Raw genomic sequence first — 24,726 nt, forward strand, 5'->3', positions numbered from 1 at the left:
TATGACTCAGAGGGTTTTTTTTTTAGGCAGTAAAAACTAAAACACAGATGATGAGAAATCTCTCCGGCACCACAGATCCAAGTGCTGTGGTTTTACTCTTTTAAGTTTGATTTTTGTCGCCATGATGTTTCAAACCTTTACATAAGTGGGCAGAAAGATGGAGAAGTACAACAGACAACTAACTGAGTTCTCCATTATTTCATTATTTTATAGCCAAAATAAGGAAGCTTAAGGATTAAGGTCTGTTTGGAGAGCTAACTGACCGACTGGCTGTGTTGTCTGAGAGCTCAGGAAAAAGCTAGTAAGTGGGCCTTGAGTTGGAATAGTTTTGTCTAACAATAACAAATTCACATTTTCTCATTTAACTTTAGTGGAATCTACTCTGTGATTTATTTTCCCAGGTTGTGCCGTATAGATAGATAATAATTTATTGATTCTCCATGGGGAGAAATTCAGCTGTCAAACAGCAGCACAAATTTGTACAACATAAACACATTCATTCACGTGCTATATCCCATTTTCAATACTCTGAGCACCACGGACTAAATTCCTTTCACCTCCATTGTTTTGGGGTAGCAGCAGAAATCTCAGAGACAGATACCTTAACACTTTGTCGGACAAAGCCAAAGTTATCCATCTGTCTAGACACCACTAGGGGTCAGTGAGGAAATATGTTGTAATTTGGGTGAACCAGTTCTTTAAAATTGAAGTGAAAGCAGTGTAAAAGTAAGGATTATATTCTAAAAGTGACTTCTTTAATTTAAATATATCAAACTTTTTTTTTTTTCTTTTTTTTTAGAAGGTTTTCATATGATGTAGCTGTTCATCCTTATCTCAGACTCATGAAACAGACAATGCTGGCTGAGCTGTGTAATTCGCCTGTGTTTGGAAAGATAAACGCTCACTGCTGCAACATGTAGAGCAGCTGAGAGTTCATCAGATTGGTGGATCTTTCCCTCTTTATTGTGACTTTTAGGGCTGAGAAGTATGTTTGCATGTGGAGCTGAAACTCTCTCTATGGGTTGATTTTAAGGGCTTTTAGAATAGAATAGCCTTTATTGTCATTGAACAATGTCCAACGAAATTACAGTGGCTCTTACCTGCTTGCTTAGGTGCTTGTGTGTCATAAATACAAAAAAAAAATATGTAAAGATAAAAATATTAAGTGTGTAAGTAGCATGTTCATATTCTCTGTCCCACTACACCTCAGCCACTGTGAAAGAAAAGGAAAATAGGAAAATTAGGAGGAAGTATCAGAACGTCGGAGAGGTTTGGCCCACAGTATCATGAGCGACACTGGAAACCGGGGGAAAGCTGATTTTCTTCTTTGTTATTCACTGTTTTTTGTTGTTTTCAAACAGTATTGTAAAAAAGATGGTGGACATGACCGTGTCGGTTAATTTTTAACTGCTGTGGAACTCCAAGCGGTGGTTGCTACGGCAACCGAATGTTTGACTAAAAACAACCCCTGGTGAGCATGAAAGCGAACACGTGAGCACCAGCGGTTCCCAATATGTTTTGTGGCCATGTAATGTGAAGTGATGTCCACCTGTGACCTGTAATCACAGGGCAGCATTAACTGTTTTTTCTTTTCTTATTTCCTATCCCAGTAATTCTCTCATGACTCAAGGACGCCACGGACCGAAAAAATCCGAAGCGCGTTCCTGCTTTGAAAAGTTAAGGGTTCCCTTTTTCAAGAGAAAAATCAAGTGGTTCAGAAATCAACTGTCTCTGAACATCTTAGCTAACAGGTTAGTCAGTGCACTGCCTGAACTTAAACACACACACCTACATTCAAACAGTGCTGCTAAACCTCTGGCATCCAAGAACTGAGTTGCTCAAGTTCCAGCTTGGCACTGCTGCTGTGCGTTGGGAACCTCTGGTTTAGAGAAAACCCTAAGGGACAAGTTGTACTGCCAGTGCCAAGTTAAGAAAGGAAATACCACGATCCTTCCCAGGAGATAAAGGCCATTTTCTGCCCTCAAATTTCCAAGGTTAACTGCTCTTGTCTGGCAGTATGTCAGATGCGGGTTCCTGTTTCTGGGAAGAAAAGATACACAAAATGCACACAAAAGCCGAGGCTGAGAAGAAAGAGAGTAAAGCGCTGTAGTGAAAGTAGTTTGGTGACAGTTTAGAAACAGGAGACGCTGTGGCAGGAAAAGAGAGACAGAAGAGGATGCAGAAGCGTTGTGCGCTTACAAAGATAGCCTCCTGCTATTTATATAGGCTTGTGTGAGGGTATGGGCTGACTGACAAGATGACGTGCTGTAGCTTGTAGACCGCAGCTCTGAGTGACTTGACTAAGCACACCCTTGAAGAGCACACCACGCCCACAGCACTCACTGACACTACCGGGCCCCAGAAGTCGACCATACTTCTCTTCTTCCTTGAGCTGCTTTCTCTTCCTCTGCGTCTTGTTCGTTTTTTTGTTTTTTTTTGTGTGTGTGTGTGATTAGCGACTACAGACCGGTATGGCGGAGCTGGAGGGCCTGGAGTTTGGGAAGTCAGACTTTGTGCTGCTGGATGAGGTGACGATGGAGCAGTTTACTGCGAACCTGAAGCTGAGGTAAGGCCGGAGGTACTGTTAGAGAGGAAGATGGGAGGGGAAGAGGGTGGAAGCAGCTGGGTGTCAGAGATTCAAAGCATAACACTTCATATTTACCTCATATATAAAGAAAAGCTTTACAATTCTTCAAGTTCTTCTACAAGTCTTTGTTTAGTTGGCTTCAAAACGACTTGGGTATAATGCTTAACTGTCTCTGTTATTCACAGACTCACAACACTTTCTTACAATAGTGCTGGATCACCAAATTGACAGTATCTCTATGATTTGATCTCAAAAAACTTGAAGCGAAGAGAGGCCACACAGATGGAACATGGAGGGGAAAAGAGACAAAACAAACATGAGTCACTTCGGTTTTTGCCTTTCCCGCTCACCCTCCGGGTTTAGATATAAACTTGCGGTTGATTTGATCATCACCGCATTACACTGGCTGTGCTGTTGAGTAAGCACAGCACATGGCACAATACCAACACAACAGCTAGCCTCATCAAACCAGTACAAGTTAATATGTTTATGTAACTTTTGTCTTGTGACATTTAAACTCTCTTGGATGTTATTGCTCAGGGATTTTACACTCGCCACTTGACTCTGAGTCCAGACAGTTCTTTTTTTTTTTTTTCTTTCTTGACCAGTCTCACTTCCTCAGTGTCCTTCCAGGGGGCATCATGTCCTCAGTTCAAGCAGTCATCCAAGGATCAGCAGAGCGGGACACACGCCAAAATGTCAAACAAAATCAAATAAGTTCTGAGTTCTATATTTAGAGAAAATAACTCACACTTTCTCCGGTGATGTGTGCAGCAGACAGCCCTCAATTAACATTTTTCACATAGCAACTCTGGCTTGGCGTCTGATTGACATCATTGGTTGGCAAACAATTGATGTGGCGAGAATTTCTTCGCAAAGCTTGATCAGACTTGTCTGGCCCTGAGGTTTGTGCTGATATAAGCCTACTATAATAACATTTGCTCTACTTTTTCATGTTCAGCTGTGAGCTCTGTATGTTTGCATTTGAAAACTTTTTCCTTTACTTACTACCAGAGATCAAGACTTGATTGCAAATCTGATTGTTTTTACTGACAAGAGACCAATTTAGGTGCTGTAGGTTGGTGATAGCAGCAAGTTGGAAAAATGTAAAAGGCGCAGAGTGACAATCAGATTTACTGTTACTATGACTCAGTCATTAGTAAGGAGGCTTTCCAATAACTCAGGAGCGGCCAAACTCGTTGATAGCTGTGTCTCAATTCGTGTGTGGGATCTTTATGGGCACTGCCCATCCAGAGGGACCCTCCTTGACTCCCAGTTGACGTAGTCTAGCTTTACTCAGACCAAAACCAATGGTGCTTTCATGTACTCCTAGTCAAATCATATGGTTAGAATTCCAAGTTTATCATTGAGGAAGAGAAAGTAAAAGTATAAGTTCACATAGGTGTGATGGACAAAAGCATTTCTTTTAGTAAAAACTTTTGGTGTCCCACAGTGGAGTTTATCTGGTTTCCATTATGGCTTTTTCATTAGTCCAGTTTAACTGATATATTACCAGTGGTGAAAAAGGAACAAATATATTTTACTTAAGTATAAGCAGCAATACTCTGTTATAAGAAGAAAAGTGGAGTACTGGAACTGGAAATACTAAAGTACAAGTACCTCAAAACTGTGCTGAAACACTTGAGTAAGTGCACTTAGTTATTGTCCATCACTGTATGTTACCAGTGACTACCTGAATGCAAACACCTAGAAAATACTTTATGGTCACATAATATTTCTTTAGTGGACAGAGATTGCACAAATACTCCAGTAAACAAAGGGATAATCTGTGTTTCTGAGGTCTGCAAAGGCAAAACTCAAAAATAAAAACATTGCATTTCTTAGCTTGGTCTTTGAAATCGGGCAGCAACAAAAAGTCAAGGAGCATTTAGCAACTGAGCTAACCCTTGTGACAGGACAGTTTTATCCTTCTCGGCACAGCAAAACCCACAAGAGGTTACACAAGGCTGTGACGCCCTTTGAACCACAAGTTTCATTTCCTGCTTTCAGGGTACACACACTTGTGTCACTTCCTGTCAGCCACGCATGACATAGGTGGATGAGCTTATATGAACTTTTATCGAGGGTTTTTTTTCATGGGCGGTGTGAAACTGTCATGGGAAACTCAAGCCAAACTGTTCTTTGTTTCCTTAAATGAGTGAATGAATAAATGAAATATACATACCATGCCATATCATATTTACAGTAAATGGATGTAGGATATGTATATTTCTACACACGTGAATGATTTTTGCACATGTATGTGAAATTTGATTAACAGCAGCTGTAAATCATTATTGTGTGGGATTGTCTTCCGTGTGTGTAGGTTTGAGAAGGGTCGTATCTACACCTACATCGGAGAAGTGGTCGTCTCTGTAAACCCTTACAGACAGATGGACAGTTATGGCAAAGACACCATCGATGCGTACCGGGGCCGGGAGCTCTACGAAAACCCTCCCCACCTGTTCGCAGTGGCCGATGCTGCCTACAAAGCCATGAAGAGAAGGGCCAAAGACACCTGCATCGTCATATCAGGTCTGTCTCCCTCACACTCTTAAACGTCACCTCAACTTTGACCTCATGAGCCACAGTCCTGCCTGGTACAAGTCGCATACAACAAATTCTCATTTCCCTTTTTAGTGGGCTGAAAACACACTGCATTATATTTGTTTAGTTAAAAGCAAAACCAATAAATTGATGGTTTAACACTAATAAAGGTCGACTTGTTTGGCAGTCGAAACTAATGCTTGTCATCACACACCGGAAAACTAGACAAATGGAGACACACCTTTGCTCTTTATCTCTGTCGATGGGACCAGAAACCCTGAGGTTTGACACGTTGTTGCTCGAAAGACTTCATCCCCTGTGCTGTGCCTGTTTTAGTACAACACAGCAACACAGACTCAGCTTGTCAGGGTCAGCTCTATGTTGTCAGACATGGACAAACAACCATCAGTCTGAGATGTGATGGTCTGTTTATCAGTGTTGTGAAATTTGTTGTGCATTTTGTGCTTTCAGGTGAAAGTGGGGCAGGAAAAACGGAAGCCAGTAAATACATCATGCAGTACATTGCAGCCATCACAAACCCGAGCCAGAGGGCGGAGGTCGAGAGGTGAGAGGTGCAATGATCTAAAGGTTAAGAAATTATTGTTCATTTATTCATGAGTAAGACTGAGCTAATGTTGGATTCATTAAAACAGTACTATAAACTGAAACGTGGATCCAAATGAGTTTTATTCTCAAGTCCAACACAAGTAAATAATTGGATCATGAGAATTTTATGTTATCATAAATCATCTCACCTTCTTTTCCTCTCACCTCCCTCATGGCTGCTTCTCGCACGTTTCCATCAACGGTTTCCACGCTGTGATAAATCAGTGTGAAGAATGTGCTGCTCAAGTCCAACTGTGTGCTGGAGGCCTTTGGGAACGCCAAGACAAATCGCAACGACAACTCCAGCCGCTTCGGCAAGTACATGGACATCAACTTCAACTTCAACGGCGACCCCACCGGAGGACACATCAACAACTACCTGCTGGAGAAGGTGAGCAGGATGAAAGAGGGGCTTCGACTGCGGACAGGAGGCCTTCAAGGGTCAAATAAACACAAAAACAAAGGAGTTATATGCTCTTCGGGGACACAAAGAGCCCACCTCTAAAGAAAAGTTCTCCTCATTTAGTTTTTAAATTTCATCTTTTCTCCCAAACATGAATGTTTCATGAGGTGATGACAAAGAGGTGCGAGGGAGCATCCATGAATAGATGTGTCTGTGAAGTCAGTGTGCGGCTGCAGCGTGTTAATGAATGGTTCACCTGGGGGTACTTGATGCTGCTGTATTTATTCGCTCTGTTAAAAAACCGTCTGGCGCTCAGAGACAGTGTGAATGATGGTGCCATGATTCATTCTCACAGGGCAGAAATAACCACACTGTTCCTAAGCTGTGCTGTTTCTCTGCCAGCGGTCGGAGTGGTGCTGGTACAGACTCACTCCTGGAAGTAGGTTTGGTATAAGTGATTGTCTTGAGGAAAAAGAAAACAAATTGAAATCCTGATGGAAAAACATCTGGTCGTTTAGTTGCGGATATTTTCTTTACTTCTCAAAAACTAGGTGGTTCGGCTTTGTCTGTTACTTTTTTCAAATGCAGCTCTCATGTTGCCACAAAACATCCCATCTGAATACTGATCTCTTTCACAGCTGAAAAATACTGACAACTTCAACGATTTAGCTTAAGACAAATGTGTTTTTATCCCAGGAGACCCTTATTTGCTATATTTCCTGTATGTATCTCAACAAACACTCACTTAATTACCTGGAACACAGGGGTCTGGTCGGGTCAAAAATAATGATCGAAACAGTGTACGCGTGTCTGACGATGGATGTTTGTTTTACGGCCATAATCTCTTTTCCTGTTTAAGTCCCGGGTGGTCCAACAGCAAGAGGGGGAGAGGAACTTCCACTCATTTTACCAGGTAAAGTCTAATCTGTGCCGCTGCTGCAAAACATACAAATATAAGAAACATTGATGATCACATGTCCAGTAAATTCCTGCACAACAGAATAATATTTGTGTTTAACTGCTGCATTTGTTGTGTTTTTGTAGTTACTGCGTGGAGGCTCGGGTGAAACGCTGGAGTCATTGCACCTTGTAAATGATCCAGCTGTTTATGCGTATACCAAAGAGGGAGCTGCAACAGCCGTGAGTTTGTCCCCTCCACATTTTTAGCCGTTTAGACCATTAAAGTTCATTTCAAAATGAGATGTTTAAAAAAAAAAAAAGCATTTGGTGACGTATGAAATGAGACAAACCACTTCAGGTCATGTTGTGTCACTGATCCACTGGCAAAATCCATCTTTCTTTAGACCTCCAACAATGATCGCTCAAACCACAAAGCGGTGTTGAGTGCACTGGATGTGATCGGCTTCACCAAAGAGGAGATTAACTCAGTTTATCAGGTCCTGGCCACCATTCTCCTGTTGGTAAGTCATGAAACAGGAACATTGATTTACACATAACAGGTTAAAATTATATTAAAATATCAAATAAATATAGGTAAAGAATATTTAACATAGATTTTGTATCAGTGTAGAGTCGCAGACTAACCTGTGATTCTTGAGATAAAGAAGCATCATATCATGAGATCATGTCTCTATAACAAACTGCAATGGCCTTTTTTAGGGTAACATGCAGTTTGAGAGTGATGGTGAGAACGTTCAGATCATGGGACTCGAAGCTGTGAACCACATCTCAGAGCTGACAGCCACAGATCCGGAGAACGTCGCCAAGAGCCTGCTGTACCGCACGGTGGCCACCGGGGGTGGCGAGGTCATCGAGAAGGGCCACACGGAGCAGCAGGCCTGCTTCGGACGGGACGCCTTTGCCAAGGTGCAGATTACGTGTTCCGTTGGTTTATTTTCAAGTCATGCAGCCCAGTTTCCTTTGACAAAGCAACTAATCAGGATGAGATTTATAGTTAATACAGATTAATCGTTTTAGTGCTTCCCTGGGATGAGGAAATAATGTGAACATCATCACTGTAACATGCTTTTCTAACATCTAATTTTCACACTTGTCACATTACTTTAATCTCTGGCTCTGCTAAGCACACGCTGTGTTCTTCCCTCGCTGTAGGCTCTCTATGAAAGACTTTTTGGCTGGATTGTTGGCCGCATCAACAGTGTCATTGAAGTGAAAGACTACAACCCAGTGCTTCATGGGAAAAACACAGTCATTGGTGTGCTGGATATCTACGGCTTTGAGATCTTTGATAACAACAGGTTGGTGTCACTGCCTTGTGAAATGTTTCTCTTTATTTAGCTCGAAAGAAGCTGGTCATTGTTGACGATGTTGCTCAACTGTTCCTCTGCTGTCGGCCAGTTTTGAACAGTTCTGCATCAACTACTGCAACGAGAAGTTGCAACAGCTTTTCATTGAGCTGATCCTCCGACAGGAACAAGGCGAATACCAGAGAGAGGGCATCACCTGGCAACACGTGAGAGACGCACACAAACAACAACACACATATGTCCGCAGGTCGCTGTTTTGGCGGCCTATAAACGGGTGCAGTCTAACACAACAGTCCTGCAATAACTTCCCCTCCATGAAGGTTATAATAATTTGTGTTTGTGTAGAAAATGTGATGATCATCACTGTATGGTGATTTTGGAGGCTGTTGTTTGGCAGCTCAGTGTAATCTGTAGATGATATGGTTGACACAGATGTGACTCGCAGAAGCTTAGCAGACCACAACAGTTTGTAAGTGAAGCACTGCATTGTCATTTACTCACACGCCACCTTGTGATTGCACAAGCACCCAGTCGGAATAAAGGCAGACACACAGTACATGCACACACACATGCCAGAGGGACACACAAATCGCACAAACTCACCCACAGTAACATGAGTAACCACTTGATTCATGACCATCGACCCGTTTCTCTTTCGCTTAACAATGGTGTCGTTCACACAGATCGACTACTTCAACAACCAGATCATTGTTGATCTCGTGGAGCAGCCACACAAGGGCATCATCTCCATTTTGGACGAAGCTTGCCTCACTGTCGGTAACGTCACCGACACAGTCTGCCTGGACAGCATGGACACCAAACTGGCCCAGCACCCCCACTACACGTCCCGCAAGGTGAGAATCATCTCTCCTCCTCATGTGACTGTTGTTTCCAGTGAATCAACATTTCAAACTGCCCAAAATCACACGGAGGATAATAATTAACCCTGTAACATGCAGGTTTATTCTTTTGGTCCTTTAAGGAGCTTGAAGGATGGAAAACATTATCACATGTTACACAGACTATATGGGTTTAAACAATGTTTTTGCTGCTGGCATGAGTTTGTAATGCCTGGCCCACTGGTCACTGGAGGTTAGAATGGGATAAATTTACCGGTAATCAGTAACATTCAGAAGGTCTTTTTTTGGCGTTGTTAAGCTGCTTTACAAAAGCAGAAGACTTTTAGCTACTCAACATGAAACTGATTTTCATGTGCAAAACCGGATCTCTGACTTGACTTAGTAGGAAGTGGTGACTGGTTGACAGGAACTCTGAAAAACAAAAATGAAGAAATCTTTGCCATTTTTAGCCAATAATGTAAAGTGACACACCGGGTCTGTTTGAATCTCAAAGTTATATTTAGTTTAGTGTCATGTAGTTTTAGTATTTATAGTTATATGTACACCTTTAAGTGGAGGCAGGTTTGCACTGTAAAAAAACAAACCGAGGCCAGTGAAGTTGGTGAAAAAAACCTTGTGCAAAATGTTTGATGAGCTGAGACAAATGCAGATGAATCAGAATCAATAAATCTGCTGGGACTCAACAAGTGGAAAAGAAAATACAGTGCTCAGGGTTGGACAGCTAAAAATACAAATACACAAATGGATCTTATGATAAAACATTAGCTTAATTACTACATGCAGGAAATAATGGCATTTTGGTGTGGATAAAAAAACATCAGATCAAAATACAATACATATTTGTTGTATTTCTTCTCAAAAAAGTACAAACTCCCCCTTTTTACTCCTGTGTGACTGGAGTATGCAAAACTGCACCTGTGTTAGAGTAACACAGGTGCAGTTTTGTGTTGCTGTCAGTAGAGAGCAGAGTTTCTCCAATGTTTTGATTCAGAGTTGTTTTAGACAACAGCAGATCCCAAATACAGCCACCATTCCCTCCTCTTAAAGCTGACATCTTTACACCCTGCAAATGTTTCTACATTTAATGAGAAAAAGGGTTATTTTTGTTGTTTTTTTTTTGTTTTTTTTTACCATTGGCTCTGCACTCACAGTGTCCTCTCCCCATTTCCAGCTCAGCCCCACTGACAAAACCATGGACTTTCAGAAACACTTCCGTATTCGCCACTATGCTGGAGACGTCACGTGAGTCGCTCGCACATTTACACACTTTGTTATAATCATCTGCTTCAGCTCGGGCCAGTGTGCGGCTGAAAAAAATGACAGGATGTTGTGCAGAGTTCGGAAGTGTAAGCCTTCTAATCCTATTAAGAGAGGTCAGTTTATGACATTGGCAGCAGTGGATGTATTCATAGAGGCATTCCAGTGTTACAGACCAACAGCTTTACAGGCCAGAAAATGTTGTAAATAAAAAAAACACGTTCAGAATTATCCTTAATTCCCTGAGAAGATTTTGCTTATTATTCATCCCGTTCTAATTAATGTGTAATTTATGACAAATATATCTTGAAAACAATTCATTAGTGTTTGTGTTTATCGTAGAGGATTGAGGATGATCTTAGAGGATTCTCACATGTGATAATCCCAGAATCCAATGCAGAAATTGAGTTTAGATGTACATGTTCTGTACATTTCATTCATGTAAAAACACATGTACATACATAAAGCGCATTCTCTAACCTGCACGTGCTGACATGCAGACACAAACACAGCCACGTACAACACACGTGGCGTTGTAGGGGCATGGAGAGGATCTGGACTCGACTGTGCTGAATTCACAGATCAAGTCATCGAGATATTTCACACGCATGGAATTAATTCATTTTGTTGCACGTGTTTGAATAAAAGCCCAGGTTGAACATATGGCTCAGGGGAAAATGGTCATGTTATTGAAGGAAAGACCTCGTCTGAGATGTAAATGCAGGTTAAAATGAAAGATAAGATGAGCACGAACTTATTAAGGTTTAAAAATTGTGCTTAAAAACCCTTTTAGTTGAATTATTATAATCACTATGAAATTTCTAAAGATCACAGTAGAAGCAGACAGGAAAGATTTGGTGAGGTGACTTGCAAGAAGATGTTGGACCAGATTCAAACGCAGGATGTTCTGAGCCACTAGTGCAGAATTTATAGGATCAATTTTTATGCATATTGGAGTTTTTTAGCTTTTGTCCCTTTCTGAAAGTATAATAATTTTGGTTTATGTTAGTGGTTGTTTGGTTTATGATTCACAGACTAGAGATGAGACAAAACACTTCAGTTTCAGTTCAGTTTCCTTCTCCATCACTGCTCCACTTGCCTAATGTGTTCACTGGATTTAAACGTCACATCGGCCAGATGAGGCCCCTGGCCAGCAGTCACCCACCGTGGCTTTGGTTTCAGAAGATCCCACTGCTCACGTGTACTGCCCTCAATCTAGAGAGGGGAAGGACATTAATATGTCAAGGGAACACGAAAGGAGGAGGAGGAAGATGAGGATGGGGAGGGATGGAGCCAGCTGATGAGACAAATTTGGCTCTGTGAGATGTAGCAGCAGCAGTAATCAAGAGGAACTGGAGTAGGGTTTACTGAGGTTCTATGACTCAGGGAAATCCAGGCTAACACGATGTCGAACACACACCGAAACACCGAGCAATTTCATCCATCTTTGAAGTTCAACAGAGCTCCCACAGACAATCACTGCACCGTTTGTTTGTTTGTTTGTTTGTTTTTTTTTCTGTCTGACCACACAATGGGCATCGGCTTCAAGCCTTATATATATCACACTGGTGAAATAATCCATTACAAGTATAAATCCCTTGTTTCTTGAAGTGGTTACAATCAGTATTTTAATATTATAACAGCGTGAAAACAATGTGAAATGGTTCGTAGTGAAGAACGTACACAGATTTACTATATCACCTGAATCTGCAGCTCCCCTCAGCTTTATGGAGCTTTACAGCGAGTCTCAGCTCATCTGCTCAGCTGCAGCTTCACTGCTTCGGTTCTAACTTTCTGCTCTGGTAGCGTCTTTTTTTTGGAGCCAGATATTTCCCTCAGGAGTTGGTGGAGACCGAGAACAGAGCTAAGAGAGGGTTCATTTGTGCCAGGTGGACACAGACACGATTCTAAACAAATGATGGTGTTGCTCCTTAACTGCTGGATGTGTATACAAACACCTGTTTGCCAACAACCAATGAGGTGATAATATGTTAATGTTGCGGCCACAACTTGTCTCCACTGCTCCACAAGTGGACAAAGATCAGTTATTGCAGGTTTAAGGATGTTTTTGTTGTTGTTTTAAATGCACTGAGCTGCATCCCACCACTGCCAGCGTTAACATGATGCGCTGGATAAGAATGTGTGTGACAGACCTGCAGTGGTAATGACAGATGGTTGTCCCTGTCACCACGTGTCCCCATCACCCGGCTTCGGCTCGTCTCGGGGCCATGTCGGGGTCGCTCCAGCTGAGCTGTCACCCCTTGTACATTGCTTCCTTGTGGCACTGGCCCCCCATCATCCCCTGTCCCATCCCATCCTGTCCGAGTCTATCCTTACTCTGGCTAAATATACCCTCGTCCTCGCCACCCGCTGCCCAACCCACCGCTCCCACCCCCCCACTTTGACCTACTTCGCTCTCCCCTCTTCCTCCTCCTCTTTTTCTTTCCTCATCCTGTTTCCTCTTTTTCTCCTCCTTCTGCACTGCAACCCTCACCTGGTTCTCTCTGCTTTCCACATTTTAAATTCCCTGCAGTATTTCAGCCTGCACATGCAGCACTTTGAGCAGCCATAAGATATATATCGTTTTCCCTTACTGCACAACTTTATATTGCAAGAAATCTCACATCTTTGCCGCCTGGCTCTTTTAGTTTGTGCTCCATTTCACCTCTCACAACACAGCCCTCTTCTTGCACCAACCTTGACCTTCACTTAAATATACTTTCCTCTAAATCATCCTCCCCTCTCTGGAGAGCCTCTGCCTTTATCTCTGCATGTCCTCTCCTGTCTGTCCTGTTCCAGTCTGTGCTGTGCTGTCCTGTCCTGTCCTTGTAAATGTTGTGTTGTGGCTTGTTATTGTGTGTTCTGATTGCTCCCTCTTATCCTTTCACACTCTGTCTCCCTTCGGCAAGCTTCCCAGAATCCGGTCAGGTGGTTTGGTTTCGCCGCCCGTGAGCCAAGGGGACACATCTGTCATAGCCAGCCTCTGCTTCTTTGCCTCCAGATGTGACAGCCGAGGTCACAGTCACAGACAGGGCCATGCAGACGACATGTGACACCCTGTGTTTGTGTTTTTTTTTGTTTTGTTTTGTTTTATTTGTGTGTTCGCTGGAGAGCAGAACTGACTCTGACTTTGTACTTCTACTCCACAATGTTTATCTGACAGCTGTAGTTACTACTTTTTATTGCAATACATTTAATTTAATTTACAGATTAAGATTTGACATAGACACACATAATAAGGCATAATAAGCTGTTTATGAGTGATTTTCAGTTCCACCAAACAGAGATTTCTAAAATATTTTCATTTAAATAGATGTCAGAGGCAAAAAAAAAAGGTTTCTAAATGTGTGTTTCCTCTTTCCAACCAACATAGCATAGAATTATCAGTCAAATACTGTAATATAAAATACAGGGGCCAAGTACTTTTACTTTTGATATTTTCAGTACATTTAGCTGATGATTCTTAAGCGGTGAGTAGGTTTTGAAGGCAGGACTTTAACTTTGAAACTGAGTATTTTAACATTGCTGCATTGGTGCTTATTTTAGTAGATTGATTTATTATGCCCATCTTGTGCATTCTATAAAAAGGATGCATTTTTTTTAAGTCTCAGAGCATCCGCACTGTGCGAGTTATTGTTGAATTGTGAATGAGGAAACGGAGGGAGAGGTTTATCTGAGGCAACGCTTACACTACAGCAGCCTCTTACCCCGAGGCTGGACGACTTATGTAACTGTGCCTTACAGTGCGCCCGTGACCTCCCACGGATGCCTCACCAAAACCAACTGAGCAGTTTGGAGAAAAAAAAAAGGCAGACAGATTAGCTTGTAGACAGTTTGGTGTCTTTTATTTCCGAAACGTGAGCCGTGGGGGGAATTTGACCGTGTTCCTAATTTGTAAATCGTCTAAGCGGCATGACTGTTGTTCTAATCCTCTGGCCTGAGGACTGTGAATCATTTGGAGCAGAGAGTGGAGTCCGTTAACGGGTAATGATAGTGACCCTTTTAGTGGCAGACGCTTACTGTTTAAATTGTGTCACTTTCTGTTCGACTTCCTTGTAATTTTTAGCATCCTGACACACTGCTTCACTCCAAGTGCTCTTCAGTGGGGCCTCCCTCTTGCTTTTGAACTACTTTTGGCCAATTACTCTCGACAACTCTCACTTTCTCCCTCTATGTCTATTACAGATATTCCGTTGAGGGCTTCTTGGACAAAAACAAGGACCTGCTTTTCCAAGATTTCAAGCGCCTCATGTACAACAGGTGCCAAGTTCAGTCTTCACTGACAGATTTTTCCAACATCATGATGCTCTTGACAGTTCAGTAACTGGGTTAAGTGTATAAATGAGTTTCTTCTTACTAGCCTAGTTAATGGCGTCCTCTCTTCGTTCTTTGCCCCCCTTTTCTTGCCTCCCTCTGTCCCTCTCATAGTGCCAACCCAGTCCTGAAGGAGATGTGGCCAGATGGTCAGCTGAGCATCACAGAGGTCACCAAGCGGCCTCTGACTGCCGCCACCCTCTTCAAGAACTCCATTGTGGCCTTGGTGGATAAACTGGCCTGCAAGGTCTGTGGTTTCAGCTCAGAACTGACTTCCTTTTCTCTTCTCTGTAACCCCAGTGGGAAGTTGTAGAGGCTGATTCTTATTGCTTAATTCTGACGGTATAAAGTAAAGCCAAGTAATTCTGTCTTTCAAAGGCTGAGAGCAGTATCTATAGAAGATGTGAAGCTGAGAGAAAAGTTTTCCAGGCTGGCCGCGAAGTCGGTGCCTTTTTACGCTAATTATCTCACCCTTCAAAAGTCGTTTTGGTATAATTGCTCTATAACCGACACATTTCCCAAAAGCTGTTTTCTGAATTTGGATGAAGAGCAGAAAGTGTTTGATCAGCTTTTGTGTCCAAGTGTGTTCAAGAAGATGAACTTGATTTTGATTATTTATGGTCCTTAGCTCATATTTCAAAGGGATTAAATAGCTTTGCTAGGCATCTGTCCTCTGTTACTACTTACATTGAAATCAACATAATTAATTAATTTTTTTTATTTGGTAAATAAGATGCCAGAAAGTCCAGCATTTACTAAATTTTACTCTTGCTAGCATTACTCTTTTGGCTTTGTTGGCCAGAACGGTTGTCAAATCAGACGCACTGGAGGCTCGCTCTTTTGCTTATATTTTCATGTCGGTGTTAGTAGATCCCCCCAGTTTGCTCTGTTGTGATCACCAGGAGGATGCTCTGCATCAGGCTGTTCTGGTCCCTGTAAAGCCTGAATGAGTCACAGGCTATTCTGAGGCTGCCAACGAGTGCGATGTTTCTTCTGGGAGGATGGTTCGTCACCATGCATGACAAACCATGGAGCGAGAGGGAGCGCGCAGCCGTCCAGCAGGAGCATGTATACGTAGCAATGTGCTCTTTTTGGTGTCAGAGAGTAACAGTTTTTGTAGGTCGCTTGTCCTCATCCTGTCTGACTCTGTGAGGAGTTTGTGGGGTGGCGAGGAGGAGGTGGTGGTAGTCCACAGAAAGGGCCGCTCACCTCTCCTGGCCTCATCTCACTGACTGAAGTCTGACATTTCCTGCTGTTATTTTGGGATGGCCTGCTGTCATGCTGTTGCAGCATCTCGTCTTGGTGTGGCTGAGGTAAAATGAAATGAAACTCCCCTGGCAACTGTTATTTTTTTCCCCTCAGATCATGTTGAAAGAGCGGATGCTTTGCTCAACTGCTGTTCAAGAGCACCTGTGCCCAGTCTGCGCACCTCATTTGCTCCCAGCCCCCAGTAACTGTGTCGTTCCTCAAATCTCTGCTGAGCTGAGGTGAAACGCATGCACATGCATCATTGATATGATGCACAACAGTGTCGGGGAGCACTCAGAAAGAGCTCACATTGGTCCGTCTGGTTCATCTTTCATGGACAGAGACAGAGAGAGACAGTGAAAACACAGCAGCCTCTGTCCTCTGATAGGATATCGTGTCCCTCAGAGGTCCCTGTCAAGGTGCAGGCATCCAGCCACACTTTACTGTCTTCAGATTTTAACATGCAGTTCAATGAGCTGTTCATAAGTAGACTTGCTGGATGTGTTTTGAGGCTCAGCTGCTCACTGTAGCGTCTGTTGAAATATTCTGCAAGTCTGATTAAGGTCACTGAACTCAGTCTGCCAGTTTTGCAGCTTGGCTGTGGCTCGCAGACAGTTTACAAGCTGAGTTTAGTTTATTTACTTGCACAGTGATGAACACAGCAGCGACGAAAACGCTGAGAAAAACACCAGAATATCAGAGACAAATGCAAGTTTGCACAGGTGATTAAACAAAAGTGTTATGAAAAGATCTTGCCTCAAACATACAAACACTGAATCAGTCAAAGTGTTGGAAATACATTATACTGTGACAGTACTTTAACTTTCACCATATTCAAAATGTTAATTACTGTTCATTTTTCTGTAAACTGGTGATGATGTGATACTTAACTGATCCCTGCTGGGAGGTACAGTGAAGTATTTTACATTAAATACAAGCAGGTGTATGAGATGTCAGGTATTTCTGGTTGAAAGATGATCTGTTTTACAGTCCTGCACGGCAACAACACGGGGACAAAGTCGGCTGTGGAGTTATTTGCAGTTCTTTTGTTCTGTCTTCCAGGAGCCGTACTACGTGCGATGCATAAAGCCCAACGACGTGAAGTCGCCGATGCTATTTGACGACGCTCGCTGCCAGCACCAGGTGGCCTACCTCGGCCTGCTGGAGAATGTGATGGTGCGCAGGGCGGGCTTTGCCTACAGGCAGCCCTATGCTCGCTTCCTGCAGCGGTAAGAGAACGTGGTCGCTGTGAGGAGATAGTTTGTGAGGCAAGACTTCTTCAGGGTTTCAGCTCTTTCTTTGGTAAATTCCTCTGTAAGGAAGTTGAGAAAAAAAAAGCCTGTCTCTCTTTTGCTTTGAGATGTAAAATGTTCCAGAGAATTTTATTAAAGTCAAAGTATCACTGCTCTGATGAAATAAATTTCGCTTTAAATTACTTGAAGCAGAAGCTGAAGGTGAAATTAACAAGTTGCATCATTTAACAATGATGATAACAGTGTGATCTTTTCTGTTAAAGTGGGAGAACACAAAGTATAACCTAGGTCATTTTCTCTGATAGTTAGAAAATTTACATAAAAAACCAAAACCAGTCCACTTTTCTCTTATGTGCCTTTGAGTCTTTAAGCTGTCTTTATGCACAGCTGAAGAAACATTTGTATTTTTAATAGGTGTTCCAACGAGATAGCTTTGATTTTAGTCCTTAATGTGAGTGAAGATCAAAAAACACATGATCCTACACTTGTCATGATGCAGTTTGAAGCTCCTCCACAGCAGTACTCCCTATATCTCCCTACAATAAAGTGATTTCAATATGTAAAAATGGTGGAGTGCCCCTTTAAATAAAACCACTGACTCAGCCATCTTTACAGTCACAGTAACTAGAGCAACTTTAATATCTGTTTCTTTCACCCTTGTAGATAAAGGCAGCGATACTGAATAACACTGTTGTGATCATAAGCCCTGATTTCTTCTTTCTCCTTGTGAACGTTCTGCAGGTACAAAATGACATGCGAGTACACCTGGCCAAACCACCTGATGGCCTCAGACAGGGAGGCCGTGGAGGCCATCGTCACCCAGCACGGTTTCCAGGACGACGTGGCGTACGGTCTCACCAAGCTGTTTGTCCGAACGCCACGATCTCTCTACACCCTGGAGCAGGAGAGAGCCGCACTCATCCCCATCCTGGTGCTTTTCCTGCAGAAGGTTAGCCGTTTCAGAATTAACACGACTTTATTATCTGCTGCCAGAGTTTTCGTGATCACCTCTTTAATATTCACCTACAGCCTCAACATGATTTAAAATTTTTAATGTCAGATCTCCACCGCTGTTTTTAAAGCCCTGCTTGCATTTTAATGAGGATGTATTGATCTGACAGTCCAATTAATTGACACAGAGACCTAATTCAATGTCGGCTCGGATCATGTGATTACAGTTAATCATCCGCAGCGTTATCGTCTCCAGTTTCAATCGTTGGCTTCTGGGTCTCAAAGTGGAGACTGCAGTTTGCCTCAGCCTCATGAATATGTGGCTCCTGGTTATGTTTGACTGTAATTCATCTGCCAGCTTGAATCCTAATTTCCTGGAACAATAATTGGGGGAATTAATGAGATCCAGAGTACAGTTACATTAAAGTCAATTACTTCGCTTGCTCAATGAAATACCCTTCTCCTTTCTCTTATCCCTGACCTACTTTGATGACTCTGCAGAGAAGTCTGCTTCTCTAACTGGAGCACAGAGGAGACATCTCTCTTTTTTCGTCTCTCTAACGTGTCCCTCTTTTTCTAAAACTCGCAGGTATGGCGTGGGGCTTTGGCTCGTATGAGGTGCCGGCGAATGAGGGCCATCTACGCCATCATGGGCTGCTATAAGCGCTACAAGGTCAAGGCTCACTTCTGGGAGGTGGAGCGGAGATTCGCTAATGTGCGAACTATGGGCGACTATGGAAAGACCGTAGAGTGGCCGACCCCACCTGCAGCTTTGGCCCAGTTTCACAAAAATACAGTCATGCTGCATCGCAGGTCAGACCCCACAAAATGAAACTTATACACCCTGAACATAACAAACTCTGGGAACATTCCAAAATATTCAGTCTTAAAGCATATTTTACTTTGGACAAACTGTCAGAGATAAATCCTCTTGTATCAAAAAGAAGCATAAATCATTTGAAAATGTAAATAAAATGACACTTAAACGTTTTTAAGGAATAGTTTGACATCAGCAGCCCATTAAACTTCAAACAGAAGGAAGCACCTGGCTTTGTCCAAAGTTAAGTCTTGAGACTCCAGGAAATAGTTTGACACGGAACAGCCTGCAAAAGCACAATACGTCGTTTTTACACTTTGGTTTTATTACGGATTAAATAAACAAGATTTAACTGGTAAACTTTAGGGGTGATGGTTGGCAGATTTAGTAACCTTAGGACAGAGCCAGACAAGCTGTTTCTCACTGTTTCCAGGCTTTAAGCTAAGCTAAGCTAACCATCTCCTGGCTGCAGATTCATATTTAATACGCAGACATGAGAGAGGTATCGATCTTCTCATCTGACTCATGGCAACAAAGTGAATTTCAGAAAAAGTGTTGAACACACTTTCATCCATTCTCAGCAACTGCTGAGCCTTTGGGTTTTGTGCGTGAGTGACTTGAATCAACAGGAACATGTTTTGGCACTGCAGATAAAACCTATTTTTATCCCTCACAGACTTTGACTTGAAGCTGTGCCTCCTACTGTACTGCACCTTTGATGTATTACTCCATCCACGTGGCATGCTGTCTTATTCTCTTCCCTTGTTGTCAGGTGGTGGGCGAGGCAGATCGTGAAGAACATCCCTCCGTCTGACATGCTGGAGGTTCGGGCCAAAGTGGCGGCTCTGACTGCTCTGAGCGGTGAGAGGAAGGACTGGGGTGTCAGCAGAGCCTGGGAGAGGGACTACCTGGCCAATGTAAGAATCACACTTGCACAAAACACATACAAAAGAAAAACTTGAGCACTCTTGAGTTCCAGCAACCTCTGTTTTCATGTTCCACCACACAACATGTTAAATTAGTCCATTAAGTCCTTGATGTTTACTTTATGTAAATTCCAGTTAAACGTGCAGATTCAGTCTTGACCTTTGGAAGAGAAATCTGTATTAAAATATTCTAACCTCAAGGTTTTTTAAGTAACTAGTCTTTTTAGTATATTTATTCATTAATGTCAGGGCTCCAACTATAATTTTTCATTGAAGATGAATCTGAAGATTATTTCCTTCATAAGTCGGTTAATTGTTTGGTCTGTAAAATGTCAGAAAATAGTTAATAATGCTCATCACAGATTCTTAAAGCCCAAGTTAATGTGCAAAACGTATTTATTTATTTAGTTATCATGTATTTATTTAGTCAGTTTATCCCGCTGGGACAATACAGATTTGTTGCCTTTGGTTGATTAAACCTTTAAATTCAGGTAAACAATACAACACGTGAACAAACAAGCAAACAAATGCCTGGAGATGTTGTATCCAATGAATCTAATGAGGAGTCATCCTTAGACAGGGACAGAGTTTACGAGCTCCTCGATGTTCGAGCTCTCAGGCATCAGCTCATGTTTGTGCAGTCTGTGCCAGTTTTTCACTGCTCCAGCCTTATAGTGGCAACATCGGCCACATTTCTACATTTCTACTTCTTTTTAATGAAGAACACCAGTGTAAGATCGCACAGTGTTTTTAAGGTTAACGGTGAGGTAAATCGGCGTTTTACTTTTGAATGAATCCAAGATTTAATTCCCAATTGTTGTGGGAAATTTCTTTTGCTTCGAAACTAGGGCAAATATTTTTGTTAAAATTATACTGGCACTCATTTAGACTCATCAAAAAGGGTGATTATCTCTCTGTGCAGCAGTAAGCATTTTTCATAATTCTTATCTTAATGGTGCAAAATCAGTGCAAACAGCTTTCAGATACCTTTTCTAAACAGTCCTAACCACAAGAGGACCTTGTGTACTATAAACCGGTCAGTGTGACACGCGACACAATGAGTTTCTTTAAAGAAAATAACTGGGAAATTACTTTGGATTCAGTTCACCCTGCTGGTAAAATTTTTTCGCCTGAATTTATCACAGTAAAGAAAACATGAATGACCAGCCGTGTATGGAATGACAGAAAATCTTCTGTTGTTGTGAGTGTATATGGTGCATGTGACGAGCCTCACGGTAAACAGCATGACTGATGGAGGATGGTGCCTGTGAACACAGCCCTTTTTCTTTTTTCTTTTTTTTTTTAATGAATCCCACAGTCAGCTCATTTACCAGCTAATCTGAGGTTGTTTGGTGGCCGGAGGCTTGAAAGGCGCCTTCAGGGAGTGTGAGCGTGACCACCACAGAGTCCTGAGTCACTCCTCCCGTTAGTTTGTCAGATGGCCTGTGACTCGTTGGCCTCCTCCAGGGCCTCAGCTTCACGTGACTGTAGTTAATTCCACAAAGACCTATAGATAAGTGCGTGTAACGTGGCATGCAGCAAGCCCGAATCGTGACTTGTATGGGGCTGACGCTGGTTAAGATCAAGTGTCTGAGCACAGAAAGTGGGAGGAAGAGTGGAAATGGGACGGTCAGCGTTGTGCATTCTCAGAAACCTTAAACAAGATCACAAGATCTGAAAAGTTTACTTTGTTTTCTCGAATTCGAGCTGATCTTAAACACCAAAGTGGGGATGTTGCTGGCATCTGAGGCCGGAAGTGAGAAAAGACGACGGCATAGGAAATGAAATCACAGTTTTCACTTTGTTATTTGGACATCTGTCTAACTTCAACATCTAAAGTCATCATTCTGTCTACAGAAACATTGTCATGTTGAAGCATTAGAGGATACTCATAAATTCATCAAGACACAGATTTAGATGCACGTTAAAATATCATTGCTTACTTTAGCGTTGAGATTTGCCTTCACTGGCACAAAAGGACCAAACCCAAACCATGAAAAACAGCCCCAGACCTAAGGAATGTCCACAGACCACGGCCATATAGTGTATATTCAATATGAATACATTCGTGCAAAATAGCTCACATACAGCTCACGGTCACATAAGATTGAAGACATTATTATTATGGCTTCACTCTGTAGTATTGAGACTATGACACAGTTTTAGATTTCCTTCTTAGCTGCCCACGACTGTGTTTCTCATCAGGCAGTGTAGCTCCAGTATCAGCCACCCTGCTCCCTCTGTAACAGCACGTCAAACACCGTGTCTGGTAACAGCAGCCCGAGGCCTCGAGCTTTGATCTGCCGCTTAAGGAATTAAAGCGATAAAAAGGCTTGAAAGAGGCTGAGAGAGGTCACCGAGAGTTTTGTGACTAACGACGAGATACATTCCTATACCATCTGAACCGGAGCTGGTGGCATCCGCCGGCCTCTCGTAATAATATGTGTCTCTGATTTCTGCAGGTGCGAGACTGCCCTCAGACCAGCTCCAGCTTCGTCCGTGTCTCCAAGGAGCTGAGGAACAAAGACGAGTACAGTCAGGTCCTCTTCTCTGGCTTCTGCAGGAAGGTACAGTATGTGGGAAAGGAACACAGTGAAATGGAAATGTCTGCTTTTGTAGCCACAAGGAGTTTCGTTCTTTTGTTGCTTCCTTTTAGCTGCGGGATGTTTTTCTCACTTGCTGTTTTCCCCAATCCGCCCCCTCGCTCTCTCTCTCTATATCTTTCTCTCTCTTTTTTATCAGCTCGTCTTTCAAGATTTCATGTTCCAACTGTGAATACAACCCTTTTCAGACTGGAATCTAAAAAAAAAAATTAGATAAAAATAATCAGAGCATTTGTATATTTGACGACATGTGGGCTTTGGTAAAGTGAATGAAACACTGACAGATACACCAGAGATACACCAGTGTTTTTTTTTTTTTGTTTCATGTGTCACTTGTTCGTAGCTCCACAAGGAAAACCTGTTTTGGAAATGAGCGTAGTGAAACCCAGAAGACACACACAAAAAAAAGGCTCTTAACAGAAAATAGAAAACGAACAAATGTGGAGTCTTATCCTTTTCTTTCTCCGGTTTCCTCTCTTGCTCTCTCAGGTGAATAGATTCAACAAGAGCACAGACCGCGGCCTGCTCGTCACAGACAAGTACATCTACAAATTAGAGCCAAAGAAGCAGTACAAGGTTTTGAAGAAGCTTCCTTTAGACTCTGTAAGTACTCACATGGGAGAGCACACAGTGTGAATGCACACTCACACACATTCATGCCCAGACGCACAAAGGAATATAACACACACGCTCATTTGCAGCGGTTGTAGGGACTCTCCAGTGAATGTGTTAATTCTCTAAACTTAACCCTGCTTCATCTTTAAAGATTATTTTCATCATTATTATATATATATATATATATATATATATAGCTTCACGCCCACATCAGGCAGCCACTGACCTGGTGCGTGGAGGTGAGAAATTAGGAAGGATTATTAAACTGTTCTCACAACTTCCATTACTTTCTGTGTGCAAAAGCATCGACTGCCTTCCTGGGAAAAACATGTCGTACAAACTGGTTTGTGTTAAGAATATACAGTTAATAACAAACTATAAACCAAAAACTAAAGTGGGAAATGAATTATAAAGTAATTGGGACCAGTCTGGGTTGTAAGGTCTCCACATGGACAAGCAACACAGATGCACGGCACCGAGCAGCAGCAGCTCCACGTCCCAGCAGCCACTGGGAATGTGGGTCAGACCTGTTGTACTGTCGTCTCAGTTGTGGACTACTTTTATTCACTCCACAAACACACACACACATCTTACATCAAGTTTGACCCGGGTCACTGTCATCCATCAATAAAAGAGGAAAGGACGAGAGCAATCACAGTGAGAGAACCCTGTGTCTTGACTCAAAGGGATTATGACCTGTCTGTCAAGACAGTCAATGTGTGTATGTGGATTTTTGTGTGTATGTTAGGTGCTGTGGTTGGTATGTGACGCTGTGGTCGTGCCACAACACCGGTGGCCTGGCTCATCTTAAGGTTTTGTGCCGTCTGGGGCGAACCTGGAACATTTCGTGGCCTGATCTCAGAAACTGGATCAGGGATCTCACAGGGCCGCCTGCTCTGAAGGACAGGAGGCTAAAAGTGAAGAGAGAGTGACAGAGAGGGACGGAAGATGGCAGCTTTATTTAATCTGATCCTTCAAGGTCCTTTGAAATAGCTTTTTGATCTTGACTTTGTTCCCTGGTTTGATGTGTTTCTGCCTGAAACAGGATGTTGGGGAGAACCTATAGGCAGCAGGGGCTTGATTTAAGGGGTTAAACAGTGGCTGGAAAAATCTTGAACTGTGGCAGGTAAGAGATTGCATACAGCAGATTTTATCAGCCACAGCTAGAGGTTAGATTTATGTTTAGTTCGTGTTTTTAGCAGTTCTCACGTAGGATTTAAACATTTCTGTGTCACAGCCTGTCACTTCTTGTCATTTCTATTTAGTCGGTTCATTTAAAAAAGTTGCATCTCACTGTGGCTTCATGTTAATTGGAGGCAGAGAAAGATTCTCTGAGTCTGAGCTGGACTTTGAGATGAACAAGGTTTGACTGGCAGGTTGAACTGTAACCAGATGCTGCACTGGTTCAGACCGGTTCTTGACTGTAAGTGCAAATGTGATTTCACTGTAGGTAGCACCTACACAACGTAATGAGTCAGCACAGCTGGATGTCCAGCAGTGGTTTTAGAGAA

General features: G+C 42.5%; 1 protein-coding gene across 5 annotated transcripts in view; it reads left to right on the forward strand.

Moving 5' to 3' along the window:
- Nucleotides 1-1,687: 1,687 nt before the first annotated feature.
- myo1g (myosin IG) overlaps nt 1,688-24,726 on the forward strand; it is a 42,405-nt gene continuing 19,366 nt past the window's right edge. For 4 of the 5 annotated variants that reach the window (XM_041052786.1, XM_041052784.1, XM_041052785.1 and 1 more), the window contains exons 1-20: nt 1,700-2,566; nt 4,914-5,122; nt 5,606-5,699; nt 5,966-6,131; nt 7,003-7,056; nt 7,188-7,283; nt 7,448-7,564; nt 7,764-7,970; nt 8,217-8,362; nt 8,463-8,577; nt 9,055-9,225; nt 10,403-10,473; nt 14,674-14,748; nt 14,917-15,049; nt 17,113-17,279; nt 18,045-18,252; nt 18,844-19,067; nt 19,844-19,988; nt 22,460-22,564; nt 23,090-23,203. In XM_041052786.1, the coding sequence (XP_040908720.1) occupies nt 2,472-2,566; nt 4,914-5,122; nt 5,606-5,699; nt 5,966-6,131; nt 7,003-7,056; nt 7,188-7,283; nt 7,448-7,564; nt 7,764-7,970; nt 8,217-8,362; nt 8,463-8,577; nt 9,055-9,225; nt 10,403-10,473; nt 14,674-14,748; nt 14,917-15,049; nt 17,113-17,279; nt 18,045-18,252; nt 18,844-19,067; nt 19,844-19,988; nt 22,460-22,564; nt 23,090-23,203 (2,712 nt within the window). In that variant the 5' untranslated portion in view covers nt 1,700-2,471. Of the gene's footprint in view, nt 2,567-4,913; nt 5,123-5,605; nt 5,700-5,965; nt 6,132-7,002; nt 7,057-7,187; nt 7,284-7,447; nt 7,565-7,763; nt 7,971-8,216; nt 8,363-8,462; nt 8,578-9,054; nt 9,226-10,402; nt 10,474-14,673; nt 14,749-14,916; nt 15,050-17,112; nt 17,280-18,044; nt 18,253-18,843; nt 19,068-19,843; nt 19,989-22,459; nt 22,565-23,089; nt 23,204-24,726 lie in introns of all 5 variants that reach the window. The other variant, XM_041052788.1, reaches the window with a different exon arrangement.

This window comes from Toxotes jaculatrix, chromosome 13, assembly GCF_017976425.1.
Source record: "Toxotes jaculatrix isolate fToxJac2 chromosome 13, fToxJac2.pri, whole genome shotgun sequence".
NCBI lineage: Eukaryota > Metazoa > Chordata > Actinopteri > Toxotidae > Toxotes > Toxotes jaculatrix.